Source organism: Plectropomus leopardus, chromosome 18 (genome assembly GCF_026936395.1).
Source record: "Plectropomus leopardus strain MGB_pleo_1.0 chromosome 18, ASM2693639v1, whole genome shotgun sequence".
Taxonomy (NCBI): domain Eukaryota; kingdom Metazoa; phylum Chordata; class Actinopteri; order Perciformes; family Serranidae; genus Plectropomus; species Plectropomus leopardus.
Window position 1 is genome coordinate 27,307,446 of NC_142193.1, and position 20,000 is coordinate 27,327,445.

The 20,000-nt window shown below is 39.6% G+C and overlaps 1 protein-coding gene across 1 annotated transcript in view; it reads left to right on the forward strand.

Moving 5' to 3' along the window:
- Positions 1 to 7,242, forward strand: part of tnrc18 (trinucleotide repeat containing 18) — a 75,461-nt gene extending 68,219 nt beyond the window's left edge. Inside the window, exons 29-30 of the mRNA XM_088069538.1 lie at positions 360 to 434; positions 1,596 to 7,242. Coding sequence (XP_087925664.1) covers positions 360 to 434; positions 1,596 to 1,802 — 282 coding nt within the window. The 3' untranslated portion in view covers positions 1,803 to 7,242. The remainder of the gene's footprint in view (positions 1 to 359; positions 435 to 1,595) is intronic.
- Positions 7,243 to 20,000: the final 12,758 nt, after the last annotated feature.

Consider the following 20,000-nt stretch of genomic DNA (forward strand, 5'->3'; position numbering starts at 1 on the left):
TTGTTTCTTGAATTATTTCATCTGAGTAACAGAAGGTCTAATTCAGGGGTGAGAGTGCTCTGACACCTATTTAATTTCAGGAAATGTAATTCATGAAAGGGGAATTATTTAGTTCAGCCTCATAACTAATAGAAACTTCCTCCTTCATTTTTCTCTCTTATTTCCTCGTTGCGATACATCATGCTACTGTATCATTAAAAAAACATGAGATCGTCGTGAGAAGGTTGATCATGACTTTTTTAGTATGATATGCATGATTCATTCATGGCTGTTAAGCAAAAGAAACGCACGTCAGACTGAATACATCCTTTGCGTGTGATTAGTTTGAAGCTTTTTGATAAGACTTGTGTCCTCTGCAGAACTGGGATCAGATGTGTGGTCAGTCTTTACCGGCAGCTCTGCACTCTTCTATCCAACGGAAAGACTTCATGGAGGTGAGAAAAAAAGGGTTTTACCTGTGTTTTCAGCTCTAATTGTCAGGCTTTAAAATTTCTGTGGACTTAATCAGAACCAAAAAGAGACTAAAGAGATGCTTTTATTTTATTTTGTTTTTCTTATTTTATTTTATTTTATTTTATTTATTTATTTTTTATTTTTATTTTTTTTTCTTATTTTATTTTATTTTATTTTATTTTATAAAATAAATAATGCTAATAGTTTAATAATCAACACCCTTTACACACTCAGCACATTATCCATATTATAACTTAAATATCCACATATTAGTGCTAATTGTCTATTACTGTATTTATTTGCATTTATATTGTTAGACACACATTTTCAACGTATTACACATACTTTATTTTTAAATATTAATAAATTATTTACATACTAGTGTTAATTGTTTACTATAACTGCATTTCTATTGTTATTTGTTTTAAATTTACATACTTTGTGCTGGTACTTATTTCTACTTGCAATAATTCTCTGTACTGGCATCAGAGCGACTTTTAGGAACCTCAATGTATTTCCACAAAGTTTTTCTGATTCTGATTAAGCAGAAACAACATTCTTGGTTCACAATCATGTTTTTAGGGGGTGTCAGTTTCATTAAATCACTACAGCTAAACTCTGTCCTATTTCCATGGTGCAGTGGAGCACCAAAAGCAGCAAAACTTGGGTCCAAATTAGAACAAAATACAAAATGTCAAGTACACAAAAAACTTTTTTTTTTAAAGATTTTGACGATAACAAAGATACTGCTTATGACAGAACACATAAAATTAATTGATTAAGGAGATTCCAGAAACTTCTACATTTAAAAACGACATCTGAAACCTGGATAAACATTTGAATATTTGAGGGTTTCTAATGATTTTCTCTGTCTCTCTCTCTTTTATAGCTAATTTTCGGGTCATTTTCTTGTCGCCTTTTACTATTTGTTTTTTTGACATTGCATGCCAAGTTGCCGAGTTGTATGTAATTTTTTACCGTGTTTTTTAAAGAAAAAAAACCCCAATGTGCTCACTTTTCAAATATTTAAATACTTGTGAGAGACGTCAGAATGCAGGACAAGAGAGCTGATCCAGGTTTCAAAGGGTTAAACCACAGTATAAACAGCAGATTCAGAATAAAAATCTCTGTCTCCGTCACAGCGCGCCCTCTACCAGTCGTCTCACAGCGACGAGAACGACGTGCAGACGGTCAGCCACAAGTGCCTGGTGGTGAGCGTGGAGGAGTACGAGCAGATGACCCACACGCGCCGCTACGCCGACAGCGAGGACCTCTACTACCTGGCGGGCACCTACGAACCCACCACGGGCATGATCTTCAACACGGACGGAGTCCCAGTCATCTGCTAAACCACCACAGAGAGAAACCAAAATCCTGACGCTCACTGGGAGTCAAACCCGCCCGAGTCTAATCACTGATCTTCACTCACGATGGATCTGTCAATGAACCGCTTCGACACCATCATACACTTCAGATAGTCGAGATCAGTTTCTACTGCGGAGACGGGAGACGCTACAGACGCTACAGACAGTATTACGAGAAAACGAGTCTCCTGAAACGTTTGCACACACAGACTCCATCAACACACTGATCTGCTCGCTGTGTTCACGGGAGAAACTTCAGAGCACACGCGAGCACTTCAGTCTCCTTTCACATGTAAATAATCTGCATAAACAAACATCCACACACGCACAGACACGTGTAAATACTCACCTCCATGTTAGAAACACACACACACACACACACACACACACACACACACACACACACAGTTATATAGAGGAAAATATGAGTGTTTTATTTTCATGTAATAGATTTATGTCAGAGTACTTTTTTCTAAAAAGGTAAACAGTCGAGAAGCTTTAATGAACTGTGAATGATGATACAGGAGAGAGGCTCCGTGTCTGTCCGTCAGACGGCGGTGATGTGACGTTGTGATTATGATGTTGCCGTGGTGATGTTACAGTCATGTTACAGTCATATAAATGTATCTACAGAACAGCAGGAGCGACAGACAGAAAGAGACGCACAGAAAGAGAGAGGTAGAGACTCCTTCCATTGCTGTCCAACAGAGAGCACTTAAAAAACACTTAAAGTCTATCCTCCTTTAATTTAACCCCTTCAATTCCCCTTGACAATCCTAACGCGGGCAGGAAAACTGTCCGTGTGCGACTAAATCTTCTGACTCCCTCAGAGACTCAGGCTTAAAGAGAGAGGAAGGAATCTTGTACTATTAAAAGCACTTCCCATTTTTCATCTTTGAGCACCTTTAAGGAAAAATCCACCCTGAAAACACTTCAACACTATGAAACAAAACCAGCTGCTGTTGATTTTTCTTGTATTTTGCCCATTTTTGCTCTAAAGTTGAACAACAATACGTCGAGAAGTAGATGCGAGAGAAGGTGACACCAGTTTCTTTATCTGACAGAAACCTCAATAGATACAGTCGGTATTTACGGGAACATCCACAAAACACATAAAGGGAAGCAAAACATGTGTGGCTTAAAAATTCAAAGTTAAAGGGTATTTTTCAACCTATTTTCCCATGGTTTGTGTCAAAATTGACTAATTCGTTCCAGTTTTGAGCGAATGTAAACATCTGTGACATATTCATATTGTCTTTCACAAATCTTTGTATTGATTATACAAAAGTATGAGGACACTGAGCATGTCTGCAATAGCAAAGTAAACTCTGATTGACATATAAGTCATACAACAACCAATTCTGTTAACTCATTCCCTAAATCTTCTGTATCCACAAATCTCACCCCCCTACTATTTTATTATTTATGCCACTGACAGGCTATAGATGGACATTTTTGCTAAAGAAAGATCCTTTTTGTTTAACCAGAAACAGTCTTGATCCTCAGTCCACCAGACTGCATTTAAATAATCTGTCATTTTATCAACGTAAAACACATTTTATTCAAAGATGACAGCCCCTTTAACTATGACCATGAAGAAACCGACTTTCTACAGACAGCCAGCACAGTGCTGAAAAGCATGCTGGGAAACGTAGGGCAAAAACGGGCAACCAAGAAAAGTAAACTACAACACTTGATCACAAAGTGACTCTGAACGCACTGAACGAGACACGCTGATGCGTCGACAGTGTCGGAGTCCCGGAGGGTGGATTATTCCTTTTTTAAGGTGTTTTTTCAGGGTTGTAAACACTGCAGTCAGTCCGACATGCATCAAGGTCATGGCGCCGATAGTCAGTGTGAAGCTGCCAGCTCTGATTACATCATGAACATAATTCAATTTTAAGAGTTTGGCTTCATTCATCGGCTGCAGCGTTTTCAACCTCTAAATGTCCCGTGTTGGATTTTATTTTTTACTTTTGCTTCTGCTGTTTTATGGACGTCTATCGATCACATTTCGCCCCTCCGAAGCAATCATCTTTGACATGAGTGCACTTTGAACGAGCTCCGCTGCAGAGGAGACTCTGACTGGGAGTCTTGTGTGTCTTCCTTGAGTATTTACGTAACCCCCCGCCCTCAGCCCCGCCTCTCCTCTGCACGCCGCCGAAGCCCCTCACACACAGATAAACACACACGTCCCTTTTTAACACTCTTCCTTTCGGCTCTCTTTTAGCTGCTTATGAATATTTTCCACGTGCCTAGTTTAACCGTTTTTTAGGGTGAGACTGTTGAATGTCGTGCTCAGGGTTGTGAGCGTTTTTTTTGGGCGGCCTTTTCTCTCCAGGGCCTTATGATGATGATGATTCGCCAAATCTCGCTTAGGTCCCGTCCCCTCCCCCCTGCCGTCATCAAAGTAACCAGACTGGTGTTTTTCCCAGAAATGCCTTTCTTCGTTGTCATTTAAACACTGCGTTCCTGAGCTCTTAACCCACTTCGTTACACTATTGTGTATAGAGTTTGTATCAGATATATGCAGTATTTCGTATACTGTGTACGTAGTATATATCTGTGATTATCATGTTGATTTTTTCGTATGTTTCTTACCACGTTGCCCTCTCTCTGCTTGGCTGCAGAGTTTGAAGATTGTCTTGTTGATATTCAATAGGTTTAATATTTTCTACTCTTTTGAGATCTTTTGGTTTTGTCTGATTTTATGATATAGTAGTTGTACTCACTCTGAGATGGCCGTCTGGAGGACAGCCCGAGATGTTAATGTTCTTAATGTGACATATTCCCGTTAAATGACAAAAGACTTCTGCCAGTAAAGTGGCGTTTCAGTGCAGGAGAGCTAAAGGAAAAGTTTTTGATAATGTGCTGCTAGTATTGAAAGTGGTTGAACAAGGTACAGAGTGATATATGTGCTGTTGTCTGAGATTACTCAGTTGGTTGATGCCAGACAATTAGAGTTGTTCCGATACCCATAAAAGTTTTGAAATGCCTCGATACTGCCTGAAATGCTGAATTGCGTATTGGTGAGTACGTAAATCTACGCACCGATCAGATACCATGTAATCAATCGTTACTTTAACATCCGAGTAAAATGACCGTTTTCTTGGAAATTAATTTCTCGCTCCTCTAAACCAGTCGGCAAGTTTCACACAGACAACTATTGTTTTACAGAGTTTTTATGGTCATGACAGTTTTTGGAAAAGTTATGAAATCATAAAACAAAAACGTTTTCCAGGCCTGGAAACATGTCGTTTTAAGGTATCACGAACGCTCAGGTCGCAAAACAGTTCTAAGACATAAGAACAACAAGCAACAAATGCGTAAAAAAGTCATAAAAAAACATCTAATTCTAATCCAAACACGTCAAATGCATCGAATCTACAGAATCTTTGGTTTTCTATCTCATGAATGTTTAAAGAAAACTGGACACGATGATGAACGCAGGGCTCGTTCACTCCAAAATCAAAATCAGCTGCCGTGCAAGCGCACGTGAGACTTACGGCGGCCGAGCGCAGAGTGCTTACGTCCGCTGTCCGAATTTCTAACATCCGGTTTAGTGCACTGCTGACCTGAACTAGGATTGAAATATTTAATGATGCAGCTCCTCCAGATTTTCCAAATGTTTTCACCTCGAGCGGATCGAATCCTGACAGTGAAACGAGTCTTGGCAGTTTTGGCAGATGCAGCTATGGCTTTTACTTTGGCCAAACGTCATAACTCGGAAAAGCTAATTTTGACAACTGATCTAAGTCGTTTATCAAATTTGAAGGAGCTCTCAAAAGCACCGTAGGCGCTTAAGGACAAGCAGCAAAAGTCTTGTAGTAGACGAAGTAAAAATCTACAAAAAACGTCTGATGACTAAAAATCCTTTATGCAGCTAAAAGGTAGTTTAAATACAAAAAGATCTAAAAGTATATTTAAAATATATGTCCTAAAACTTGATTAAAAACTAGATAAAAAGTCAAATCATGACAGAGCCTCAAACAGGGAGACAAAAACGCTGACACATGCACACAGCGATGAAGGCCGACCCTTTTTAAGCAACTAAAATAAAGTCATGGAAACGAGGTAAAATATTCTGGAAAAGTTTTAAGTCGAAGAATCGAGTCCTGTTGAAAAAAGTTACACTACAGGAGACGATAAAGGTTTCATGGTGTTCACTCTGTATGTATTTTTAACATTTTACAAACATCATACGACAATGTGGTATTTATTTCACATTCAGACAGGGTTATCAGTATACATCCGGGTTTTTTAACGTAATTTAAAAAATAAAATTATGTAATGGTATCGGATCGGTGCTCAGTATCGGGAAGTTAAAAATGGTATCGAAGCATCTCTACAAAAAATCTCATCCGCTAAAACCCCGCCTGCTCCCTCAGGCTGAGACTCACGTCTCTGCAGACAAAAGTTTAAAAAGTTTCGAGCGACACTCGGCCAAAACGGATCTCCGAATCCGTCTCAGCCGTGGGAGCGTAACGGGGACACAGGTCGTACACGTTAAGGTGCCCGTTATGAATGTTTGTTTACCCCCGCAGCCGCTGAAGCACTTTCTTTCTCCGTGTGTGTGTGTGTGTGATAAGACATCACACTCTTATCCTCTAACACACACACTTACACACCGTTGTAACCCTTTAAGGTGTGTGTTATTGCCTTCCAGTCTCTATTTGCCCCCCTGATCTCCATCCAAAGCCCAGCCTTAGGCCTTCAAACAGGGTCCAACACGCACACAAACACTTATTGCCCTCTTCGCCTTCATTTTCATTTCATGTGTTTTCAGATTTTGTTTTTTCTTTCATTTGTTTTGCTCGTCTTTTAAATGTTTGTTTTTGCTGTGATTTATTTTTTCAACTTTTTTTTTTTGCATGTTTCCGTCATATTTGTTTTCCCCTTTGCTTCCCCTCTCTGAACAATCGTCCACGCCTCTCAAGCAATACTGCTGACGGGCACTGGGAGCTAGCTGCTAGAAAAAGAGAGAAAGAAAGAGAGAAAGAAAGAGAGAGAGAGGGAGAGAGAGCATCAGAGAGAATGGGAGAGAGAGAGCGAGATGTGGACTGGAGGCTGGTTCTTCGTCTGCTGTTCCTTCAGTATCGTTATCGTCCTGTTACAGACAAAAGAAAAAAAAGATTATTTTGAAAATAAATAGAAAAATCATCTAAGTTTTGTAAATGATCCTTCACTGTCCGGTGGAGAAAAAGCTATCAGAATATACTTTGTACACATGTCTAATCTTGTAAAAATGCAACAAAAAAATACATTTTAGAGATGAAACCAGATATATTCTGTCACCCTATACTGTATGTGTAAGGTTTTTTTTTCTTTTTTTTTTACAGACAGCAACCACGTTTATCAGTGTTTCTTTTAAATTGTTTTAGTAACTCAATATTTTATAGTTAATCAATAAACAGATGGAACTGTACTGATGGCGCTCTGTGAGTCTCTGGGGTGAAAACAAAACCTCGTTCGTTTCTTTAATCGTTTCTCTCCTCTGATGTCTTTTGATGACATTTGTGTTCCTTTTAAACTGCTGAAAAAACATCACTTTTCCCTTTCATCCCTCTTTGACGGGTTTTGTTCACTTCGGTCATAAATTAGCAGGAAAAGAGGCGGACGACAGTTTTAATTCTTTTGGATTTTTGTTTATCTTCTCAAGTGTATTTAAGAGGAAAGTTTGACATTTTGGAAAACGCTTTCTTGTTATTAGTCAGATGAGAAGACTGATACCACAAAGTTTAAAAAACGAAATTAAAATGTGTCCTTGATCCTGCTGCATCTTTGGAGTTGAAGGATGAGTTGATTAAAGTCAGCAGCTACTGTGAGAAGTCCATCCGGCTGCTGCTGACGGCGTCATTCAATTCCTTCAGTGCATTTTTTTGAATTTGCATCAGAGTCTTGCGTCCTGTCGGCTCTAAACAAGGTCCACCCATCCAGTACAGTATATATATATATATACACACACACACACACAGATATATATATATATATATATATCAGAGATGCATGTTTATCCAACGACATTGATCAAGATCGTCATTAGATTTAATTAATTTGAATGTATAAAAATTGTTTTCGCTCATGGGAATTTGTAACAAAACAAGTACATCAGTGGTTAAAGGGGTTTAAAAACTTTAGGCAGAGGTAAGGGTGAATGATATTGACCAAAAAAACGGTGAAAAACGTTTGTGTTCTTTGAGTCAGACCGCCGCTCACAAGCCCTGACACAAGATGGCGGCCGTGTTGACGCTCCTGACAACCCTGGATGCGGCATCTTCGTGTAAATATATGTCTGTGAGTGAATGACGTCGTTGGTTTCATTGTTTAGATTCTTATGAGGAGTCAGATTGGTTTGGATTTGGTTATCAGAGGCAGAGGAGGGCGGGTCATGCTGTCACCACGCTCAGAAAGAAACAACTCGCAAACACGAGAGGCAAATTGATCTCATCTAGAAAGTTAGTCAGCGCGTTTCCCAAAATGTCAAACTGTTACTTTAATGTTGGTTGACAGCAAGTATTTGCTAATTCGGCTCGTCTTGGTGTTTGTCCTCCATCAGCTCGTCTCCTGCAGCTTTCACTGCCTGCAGAGGAAGCAGCTCAGCCTCCTAAATTAGCTGCTCTTGTGTGTTTTTTTGTGGCTGGGTTGAGTTTGTGCGGACTGCCCCTTTAATCAGCAGTGGACTCCATCAGGCCTCCATTTTGGCAGCTCAGTAATGAAGCTGCTGGTTGTGATAAAATGGAGGAAAGTTCAGCTTCCTCTGCCGAGCTGCAGAGCTGCAGAGCTGCAGAGCTGACCGCGGGAGACACATTTTCCACCGCTGACCGTTCATGACTCTGCCCTCAAAGAGCTGGCAAGGGTGTGTGTGTGTGTGCATGTGTGTGTGTGTGTGCCTGCGTTTTGAATTCCTGTGTGTCCACGTGTAATCAAATCTTTGCTGACATGAACTGAGTGTGTGTTCCTGTTTCACGGTGAGAGCAGCAGTCAGGGGTTCGGCCGCCTCTCTGTTTCCCCCAAAGGACCAACATCAGCATAACATCAGAACCTGCGGGGAGCTTCCTCTGACACACACACACACACACACACACACACACACACACACACAGATACAGTACACCCGCAGAGAAAGGTACACATATTGGCACACACACACACACTCTCTCCATCCTCCCTACACACCCTCCTGTGGGTGTGTCAGCGTGCAGCGTTCTGATTGGCCGACATCACATGAACGGAGGCTTTCTATTGGCTGAAGTTTCATTGCAGCTTTAATACAGGGAGCAGAGCAAGTGTGTGTGTGTGTGTGTGTGTGTGTGTGTGTGTGTGTGTGTGTGCTTGCTGCTGTATGTGAGTGTTGAACTCATTACTGTTGAATCCCCCCCACCTCTTTTTCTGTCCTCACTCCTCAGCTCTTTCGTGTGTGTGTGTGTGTGTGTGTGTGTGTGAGTGTGTGTGTGGGTCGTACACACCGGTTTCCCAGGAGACAGGTATCTAAGTGAGGGGGCGTTCAAATGCACACTGAGTGAGCACCAACAGTTTGAAAGGCTTGTTATTCAGACTGGAGTCGCTCTCAGACTCTCAGCAGTCTGTGTTTGTCCTTCAACTCTGTTTTATCAAAAAGAAGAAAAAAAAAACAGTTTTCTTTATTTGTTTCTACACAAACTCTACTTTCTCCTCTTTCTCTCTGTTCTTTTATTCTCTCATCCGTCACTCTCAGATTACTCGTATATTCTCCCGTCTGTTGTCCTCCTGGATTATGCGAGCTGAAATCAGGAGGTCTGATCTCCATCAGCCTGGAGACACCCGAAACCTTAAATCTTCATGTCGTTGTCTCTCTGCTTCACGACAACAAAAACATCCAGATTGGATATACGCCTGTTTTTCCCCGTGGAGAGTTAGCTGATAACATCGAGACCGCTCCCAGTTCTGTGTTAAAGCAGATATGATGAATATTTTTACAAAAACGATGGATCACAGTAGAAAAGGCTAAACTGCATTTAACATGAAAAATGTGAAAATGTTTATAGATGACACAACTACGTTTGTAATAAAGTGAGAACTCTAACAGACCAAATCACAGTTTACAGTAAGTTACGAGTATAAAACCCCGACATCGCGTATGTAAAATGAAATGGCGCTAACCAAATGTTACCTCAACTGTTTAGTTTTTAGTCACCTTAAAGTAGGCCCGCCCAAAAATATCAGTCAGTTCAAAGGTTTGCTATATTTTGACTATTTTTACTGCTTTACCGGCTGTCACAGTGATTTTCTTTCTGTTTCTAACGTCTGTTTATTGGTTTATTATCAATCGAAGGTGACGTAGGCTCTGTAGTTCCCCAGATCGGTCTTGGTTTTGCTTTAGGGTCTCGTCTTGGAACGCATATTGACTCAGTCTTGTCTCGATCTTAGAAATAGCAGACTCCGGATTTTTAATCCAGACCGGTCGAGACAACTCCAGATTTATTTGTTGAAATAATTACTGTGATTGGATGTAAAACTTCCTTCTTCAAATCCAGAAAATAACGTAAATCGTTTGTAGTTTGCTCATTTTTTGTCACCGATAACGGCCTTCAGAGAGTGTGTGTGTGTGTGTGTGTGTGTGTGTGTGTGTGTGTGTGTGTGTGTGTGTGTGTGTGTAGTCTTGGTCTTGACTCAGCCTCGGCCCCTTAAAGTCTTGTTCTTGTCTTGACTTCAGCACTAGTAGGCGTGTTATGTGAGAGCCTCTTATACGTGTGAGCAGCCGTGTACGAAGGTTTTCTTGGAGGTGATAATCCTCGATTTCAAAGAGGAGTTGTGGATTCAAAACGTCTGCTCGACTTTTGAAGAGTTCTGCGACGCGGTAACACGTCTTTCAGCGCCGGCTGCATCACGCCCGAGGGATTTCCTTCATCATGTGACCTATAAAAGCAAAGAAGTGTTTCCACTGCAGTTTTGTGAATTATGGCTTTTTTGAATCACCCGAAATCACCTTTTTTTGCAATAAATGGGAGTTTTTATTTAGAAATCGAAAGGTTTCCATTCGGCGTATTTTATATTTGCAATTTCAATTTGCGAAAATTTGAGTGTCAATGGAAACCCGCCTTGTATGTTTTTTTTGGCCTTTGATCTCTTTCTCTCTTTCGCTTCTTGTGATAGATTTAAATGTGAAATGACAACTGAGCTTCACAAATATTAGTTCAGAGTGCGATCCCACATGGAAGTGTGTGTATGTGTGTGATGTACTGCATATCAATTAGCCATCTATTATTCATGCTGACAACATAATGAATGAAACATCACAGTCTTTGTATTTCAGGCATGTTTACTTCTCTCTCTCACACACACACACACACACACACACACACACACACACACACGGCACAGCTGCCGTTGTGGGTATTTAGACAGTAGTGACAGTGTGTGAATGAAATCCAATTGTAGCTGTGAAAACGTGTTGATGTCCGCTGAATACCTGACAGCTGAAGACTCGCAGCTCCTCCTAATGAAGGAGCAGAATTTACACTGAAGATGAGGGGGGACATCAGTCAGTCTCTAAAATGTCTCTTCACTCTGTCCTCTAACTGATCGCCATCTAAAATCCAGACATGAAAAGAGTTCATTTAAGTGTTGATATCTTCATCTCGTTTGCCTTCGTTTGTAAACTCTGTTTGCATAACAGCGCGGGCCGTCACGAGGGTTCGTTTTAGGCTAAAGAGGCACATGGTGTAAAAAACCCCAAAAAACCAAACACATCCACAGGTGAAGTGAACTCCAGACTTCTGCATGAAAGTCAGTAGTTTGTGGGACTAATCTTCCTTTATGTTGTCACTGGCAGCTTTTTTACCTGAAACTTTCTTTCAGTATTTGATGCGACCATTTCCTTCCAGCCGCCTTCTCACATGACACCGCCTGTGCTTCTCCCATGTAGACGCGCCATCTGGCTGTCCGCCTGCGTATGATGACAAAGCCAACGGTTGTCTGCAAGCACGTTCTCATATGACGCCTCCCAGCCGTGTTTTGGACGTGAAAGGTGGACTTTAGCGTCTCACTCGTACGCCGAAAGCGCTGACAGAGCGACGTTATTTGACGAGTTCGGAGTGAGACACTGACGTGCACTAAAATGTTCAGCTTCTCCACATTTACCTCTGGCTCAGATTACCCTGACATCATTAATTTAACCCTTACCAGTCTTTCTCCTCCTTTATCAAACCAATCCAACCAGTGAAGGTAACCAGTGAGTCATACGGAGGATAAAGCATCGTAAGATTCACATATTTGCGCTTGGGAGTTCTTATGTGCAGCATTGGCTTCGCTTTTACGTCCACCTACGTTTTTGATGATGCAGAAAAAAAGGCAACATGTGTACTGGCTCATATATGTCGATGCAGCGAGCAGCCTGCAGACATTACTCAGGGCTGAAAGCAAAACCTTTAGTTTGTTGGGTGAGAAACACTTTTACATATATGCAAAAGATAAGCAAGAAAAAGAACAATTTAAATGGTAAAAAGTAAAAAACAAGGTGCTCAACAGTTTAAAGAAGGATAAAGCCGAAAGAAAACAGATCCTACAGGAGGTGCACACTCTTCCTGGTGAGTTTGCGGTCGCTCCTGATAAACTAATTTATGCTCATGCCAATAAAGCACGAATGAATCGGAAACATTTTGGACAGAAAATTAAAAATAAAAAAGAGGATGAGAGCTGAAGTCTGTTCAAGCTCGATACTGCCACCTGTGGGGGAGGTGTGACGCTCACCGCCCAGGAAGTTTTCTGTCATATTTCATTTTTATATCTTGTTACAGAGGGACAGACTGTTTTTATCGTCCTCTATCCATCCTGCTTATGAGACGGATCTGTGCATCGTGTCACTTATCAGGACGCCTTCGTCTGTTCTTCTAACCAATCAGCTCTTCTCTCTCTTTTCTCCGTCTCATCCATCACCTCTCCCTCCTCTCTCTGTCATCCCTCCACTCCTTCATGTTTTAGCAGTTTTTCTTCATCGTTACTCTCGCATGCCCTCTTCTTCCTTTCGCACTTTGGTTTTACTCTTTTTTTTAAATTTCTTTATTTCATCGGCTCTCCTTCACTTGATTAATTCACCTTTAATTCTCAATTTAATTTATAATTCCTAAAATCACAAATTTGTTTCACATAATTTCTTATTCATTTGAAATCAATTCTTTTTGAAACCTTTTTTAAAAAAATATTTATCATTTTTAAAGTAGCAGCATGAGACCAGGAAGACAAGAATCAGGCCATTTATTAAAGAGACAAATACAGAGTTCATTAGGTTCATTTACCTCTTTGAGCTGAAAATAAAATAAAGCATTAATCAGTTATTGTTTTGTTACTTACACACACTTACACAGATCTTTTAAAATATGAATCACGAAGAGAGAAACAAAACATGAATGCAAAATGGACATGAATTTGATATTAAATGTCTCACTTTACTACCCAACCGCCAGAAAAATGTTAATGTTGTGCTTCTCTATTTGGTTAAAGTTAGTAAAAGACAATATTTTGGCTCAAAATGGCTCAAACAATCACTTTTCACGGCACAATTTCTGCTGCAAAAAAGGAAATAAATGTTTATGGACTAAAAAGCTGCTGGAAAAACAGCAATGTGTTGCTAAAAACACACATGATCAATGGCCTAAAAGAGGCGGTAAAATCAAGGAAAGGCCGCTTCTTTAGCCCTTAAAACTAAAAAAACAAAATAGAAAAAAAGAAATAAATAAAAAAAAGAAATTTTTAGTATTCAGGGTTTGCAAAAAATGCACAATAATTTAAAAAAAAACAGGTTTTTCCAACAAAAAATCCAGTTCAGTAATTTAATAAGTCTCTGTTTTACAGATTTGTATTTTTATCTTTGTGTCCCAACATTTCCTTATATTATTTATTAAGTTATTATTCACTGAGGTGCATCGATTGCTTTTTTTCATGTTAACCACTATTAGCACTTACAAATATCTGGGTCATCCTGAATTATCTGGACCGGAGCCTCCAAACTCCAAAAAAATGGCCAAAATGTGAGAAGTCAACCACTAAAAAGAAGTCCCAACAGCTGCCTCATCAGCTGATCAGGTTCTGTGCTTCTCTGATATCTGTTCCCTAATTTGTGATATAAAAAACACGAGTAAAACAAGAAATGTGCAGAAAAGAAGTTGACTGTTGATTGACAGTTTCAGTGCATCACACTTCATACGAATCCGTCCTCCCACAGCGCTCACTTCCTCCTTTGTGGGTGTTTCATCCGAACCACAGAGACAGTGAAGACGAAGAGGAACCGTTTTTTATTGATGTGAAAACGTCACATGAAACATTTTCACATCAATAAACGTCCCTTATATAATCAAACACACAAGCTGATTGCCGCTGCTTTGCTTTATGGCACAAAGTGAAACAGATTTATGGCACAAATTGATCTTTTATCCCAAAACGAGAAAAAACATTTGAAAAGAAACAAAAAGAGCGTTAACAGCAGTACAGGTGTGAGTTTTATCTGCATGTATTGACCTTTTAAACACAGCAACATTAAAACTTGGACTCAGTCAGCGAGGAGAGCAAACGTCCAGACCAGTTTCACCCCCTCCGCTCCCTCTGCACCTCCTGCTATCTCCTCCTCCTCCTCCTCCTCCTCCTCCTCCTCTACAGTATGTGGAGCAGAATGACTAATGATCAGTTGCTCTGTCACACACCAGAGACTTTCTTCCCCTGCAGCCACATCCAAAATTAGCACACACACACACACACACACACACACACACACACACACACACACACGCACTTTGACCTCTTTAACGCTATGAACACAAGACAGAATATGTTGTTGGTCTTGTCCGGTTAGAGGCTCTGTCCTGCAGCATTGAGGTCAAAGGTCGTAAAAAAAGGAGAATACCCTACGTGAGAATCTCTTCCTTTCATCCTCTCGAGCGCTCTGACACAGAAATGAAGCCAAATAAAGACACAACCTTTCACCCCGAGATACACACACTCCACACACACCAGCTGTTTGGAGCTGAAGTGTCCTGCGGCTCCGTCCTCGGTGTTTTTCTCTGAGCTGCAGCTCACTCTGCTGGACAGAAACCGTTAATACACATTTCACTTCACTCATTTATCACCTGGCTGCAGGGCGAGTTCATTTTTATCTCTCCTCAGCCAGATTATTTCTCAAGCACACTTCAGATGGTGCTTGACTTTCGAGCGCCCTAAAGCCAGGATATTATTTTAAGCATTATGTACAAATAAATACGTCAAGATAAGTGGGACCTACTAACAGCAGCACTATCTTTAAATAGATTCCTGCGTTATAGTTTCATTTCAAACAGCCTGTAAAATGTAAAAAAAACCTGAATGTAAAAATGAGACAGCCAAAAAAGATTTAATTCACAAGACAACAACATGGTGAAGAAGTCTTTCTGCTTTTTTGAGTTAACAGACTGGCTCTTGAACTTAATTATTATTGATATAATTCCATATTTTATTTCAGATATTTTCAACTGTGCACATATTTCTATTTATACATGGAGCCCATTGTGTTGCAGCCTATATTTTAGCATAATACATTCATTTTGATATTTCTAAAACTTATTGATTTTTATACATTGCTGAATAAGACTTAAATACATGCCGGTTTTAATACATTGTAGCAGATGCACATAGAATTCAATATATATATATATATATATATTTATCTTATTATTTTCATACTTTTTATTTTCTTATTCAGCTTTCTTATAACTCTAAATACTACATGAGTGACAAAAACTTGGGATACAAGCGACTCCTCCTAATTTGGGTTGATCCTCGTCTTTGTTGGAGTCTGATTGGCTCAGTCCTCGTGAGGACCCACCTGTCGCCTGCTCGCACCTGTCTCAGGTTTTGGGGACGGAAATGACGAAAAGACAGAAAACAGAAGCGGAAGAAGTAGTGTTTGATGAAGAAAATTACGCGCGAAAAAGTGAAAAATGTTGGTGCAAGATGCAACTAAATGCGCAAAAATGACGGATCTCTTCCGAGGTGGACGCGCCTGTTGGACAGTTGGACAGTTGGACCGCTGTGAGACACGCTGCTGATGTCAGGTAGGACAGTGTTTATTTGTTGTGGTGTGTTGAGACGGTAAAGGCCTGTTTACCTGAGAGGTTGCTTGTTTCTGTCTCTAAATATTTGCTGTAATTTTGATGCTGCTGCTTGTTTTTATTTCTCGTTGCACACTCGCACAAACACTTTTATTTGCTCTGTTTTTATGGACCGCTTTGTTGTTTTTGATTTTTATTTATTATTATTATTGAAAAACACTGGTGCTTCCCAGCTCACCTCTGCTGTTTTGATCAGGTGCAGTGGAGATGGGCGGTGAATGAGACAGTGGGCCCCTGGACGCAGATATGCGAAGGGCCCAACACTTCTATGATATAGGATTACACAGATTTTGTTGTGGTTTTGTGTCTCTTTGTGGTCATTTTTTTAGTCTCCTTGTGGTTATGTGTATTTTGTAGCCTTGTGGTTCCTTTTTTAGGTTGTTTTATGTCTAATTGAAGTAATGTGTGTCTTTCTGAGGTGATTTTGTGTCTTACTGAGCTCATATTATATCTTTTCAAGGTCATCTTATGTCTTTTTGAGGTCATTTAATGTCTTATTGAAGTCATTTTGTGTCTCGAGGTATTTTTCTAGGGGGTTTGTGGTTATTTTTTGTAGTTTTAAAGTCATTTTTTGTGTCCTTGTGTTTGTGTTGTGGTTATTTGCCTGTTTTTGTAGTTATTTTGTGAATCTTTGCTGTTAATTTAACAATTGACATTCTGCAAGTGAGGGCCAGGGGGGCCCATGACACTCGGGCCCCTTGGTCTGTGTCTCGTATGCTTGTACGCATGCAATCTGTCCCCGGTGACATGTTATATTAACTTAAGGGGGCAGGCGTCAACAGGACATCCCAAAGCGTCTTTAAGATCTTCATCATCATCAGATTCTGTTTGTGCCACAGAAACTGCATTAGCTGAAGCTGATTTACAGCCGTGTGGTGACGGCGATGTTGAAGTGACCCAAAATCTTATTTAAAAATCCCATAGGCTTTTTGACAAAGGGACCAGGGTGATGCATTTATAAAAGCTCAAAATAAAAAGATTTGGTGAGCTTTTGTTCTGCTCACAGCTGTTTAAACAGGAAAATAATCAGACTGCCTAAATGTGTCGCTTCCTGTTTTGACAGGAATCTGTAGGGAAAGGGGATTTTCTGCTTTCATGTAAATATGCAACAGGAGAAAAAGCAACAACACAGACAGAGATATAAACAACTCTTTTATTAAGCTCCGATAAGGGTTCATATTTACAATAAAACAAAATATCAGTTCACATGATTGGAGAATTTGTGACCTTTTCTGACAGATTAGCAGGTTTTGGAGGACGGTGATTTGATCAGTTAAACTATGAATTTAATTCTGTTTACACAATTTGCTCCAAACATTTAGATCTCATACTGATAGTTAGATAAAGATAATTGGCCTGCCACTCATTAAACCAGTCGGGTCTGTTGAAACTTGAGCAAATTAGCTTGATTTCTTTCCAAATTTTGTACAAGAAAATTACCTGAAATTTATTTTAAAAAATTCAACAAATAAATACTTTTTTTAAAGAAATGACTTGGATAAGTGCTTAAAATATATTGTGTGGCATAATTTTAACTAATTAACTATTATAATTAGCTATAAATAGATGTTTTAAAGAGTTTTCCTTATCTTTAAAAAAAAAATTGTGGACCATTTCTTGTCAAGTTAATGATTGACTTTTTCCCATGTTTTTAAAGAAGAAATCAAACCAATTTGCTCCTTTTTTCAAAGGCTTAAGGCAGCTGGAAGCAGCACAATAGTTAGTTATACAGTGCATATAACAGTTAGTTATATGCACATATTTTGTAAAAAATAAAAAATAAATACCAACCAATCCTCCGTCTGGATCACTAAGGCTCTTATATGTTTCTTTTTCCCAAATATCATCTGCGAAATATGTTCTAGTAGATTTATGCACATATACAGCTCAATGTGTGTCTCTTTAAACCTTCTGGATGTTTCACAGTGTGCAGTCACATGAGCGCTCAGTCCAAAATAGTCAACATGACGTAGTTTCTGAAGAAATTCTTTGCTGCTGACTGATTCAGAAGAAAAAGGAAGTCACGTGGCCCGCCGACTGATATCAGATGTTTGATACAATGCAGAATTATTTTTTTTCCACCAGGTAAAAAAAGGCCAGTGTGTTTGCTTGCAGCTGGAAAGGACTGTCCTCCACCTCCCGTCGTCGTCAGTGTCTGTCCTCTACAGTTCACTCTCGTTTCCAAATATCCCCTCTGCTTTTTTCTGTTTCTTTGCATGTCTTTCTGGTCACGGTGATTTTTTTTTCACCCTCTGTGGTCGGCTGTCTGTAATTTTTGGTGATCTCATTCTGCTGAAGCTCATTCTGCTGCTAAACTCATCATAAGTCACATTGGATAAAAGTGTCAGCTAATGCCAAAAATATGTTCTGAGATGATAAATGATTCATCAGTGTGCATACGGTCTCATTAATAGGATTTGAAAGTGTCAGTTTTAAACTGATCAAAGTCTCATTATGGTCTAATTCTCTGCTCTGATTCTTTTTTTTTACTTCAGCTTCAACTCAAACTATTCACTGCACGGGCAGATCACTCTGTTAGTGTCAAAAAAATGACAAAATAAAAACTGTCATGATGCAGAATCCAGTTGAATAATCTGACATTGCAGTGAATTATTAATCTTGAAGGAATAGTTGGATATTTTATTCAGTTTCGTGTAGAGACAGTAGCCCTAATGTTTGTATTAAACACAGACTGTATTGAAGAAGTGGACGCAGCCAGAGTTTGGCGTTTTGGCCTTCACTAGCTTGTTTTTTATTGGAGCCAGAAGGGATTATATGTGGACGAGATTGTGGAGCTGGTGTTGCACTGCTCGAATTTCTAGATTTCATGTGAACGCAGCATGAGTGTCCCGCCACGATCAAAACATCTGCCGCCATCTGTTATATTTTTGGAGCTGGACGGTTCATTAGCAGTGCTGTTGGAATATTTATACCATTTTGTTATTAATTGCACGTCTTGGAGCACAGAGCACACTCTGGGCACAGATGGAGCAGCAGAATGACTTAACTGTGTGGATGCCAGTGATTAGATAAAAAGGTTTTATCACCATTACTCGAGATTTTTACTTATACTACAGTCAGAGTAGATGGTTAGTAATGGGAAGAGAAAATAGGACGATGACTGTTTAATACATTTGTGGTTGTTATTTAGTCAAGGTTAATATTTATTTGATTTTTGGTTTAAATGCATTAAGGTATGCAGCCTATGTTAGTATTGCTGTGTAAGTGGATTTGTTTTTTTGTGTTTCTTTTTTTAAAATTAATTAACTTATTTTATAATTACAAATATCATTATAATTTATTAATTCATTCTTTTATTAAAATTGTTTTCCCTCTTACAGAGTTTGTTATGCAGGATGGGAGGGATGGTGTTTGTGAATGTTTGTTCTGTTTATAATAATTTGAAAAAAAAAAAAAAAAGTAAATGGGGAAACAGCTAGCCTGGCTCTGTCTAAAAGTAAAAAAAATCGGCCTCAGTGCTGATATTTGGATTTTAGTTTTTACCTTTGAACAGAGCCAGGGTGGCTGTTTCCTCATGTTTCCATTCTTCATGCTAAGCATACAGACAAGAGAGTGATAACAATCCTCCTGTCTAAATCTCTGCAAGAAAGTGAATAAGTGTATTTCCCAAGATGTCAAACTTAAATTATCCTGAAGTGTTGAAACAAATACCGGTTTAACACGCATCGTTTTGGGGTCTCCCTTCTCTCGAACGTCCCTGAGGTTTCCATCAGAGAGAGACAGAGAGGGAAAGAGACATTTCATGTCCTTTAATGACACATGTGACCAAAAATAACTGAAAAAACCTTCAAACCTCACTGAGAGCAGCGAGTCCTGAGGCGATGTGGCGCCGTCAGCGCGGTGGGACATACACACAGTAATGGGGTTAGCTCCCAAATGGCAGCGTACCATTCTTCACACAGCGCTGACATTAGGCTCCATTCAAGCCGGCACCTACATAATGTAGTGCACTTTACGGCCGGTTTTCTCCATAATGTATAAAGTCTGAACTCTGCAACGCCGGGAGATCCTCTCATGGCTGAAAAATTAATCAACAGGAATCGTGGGG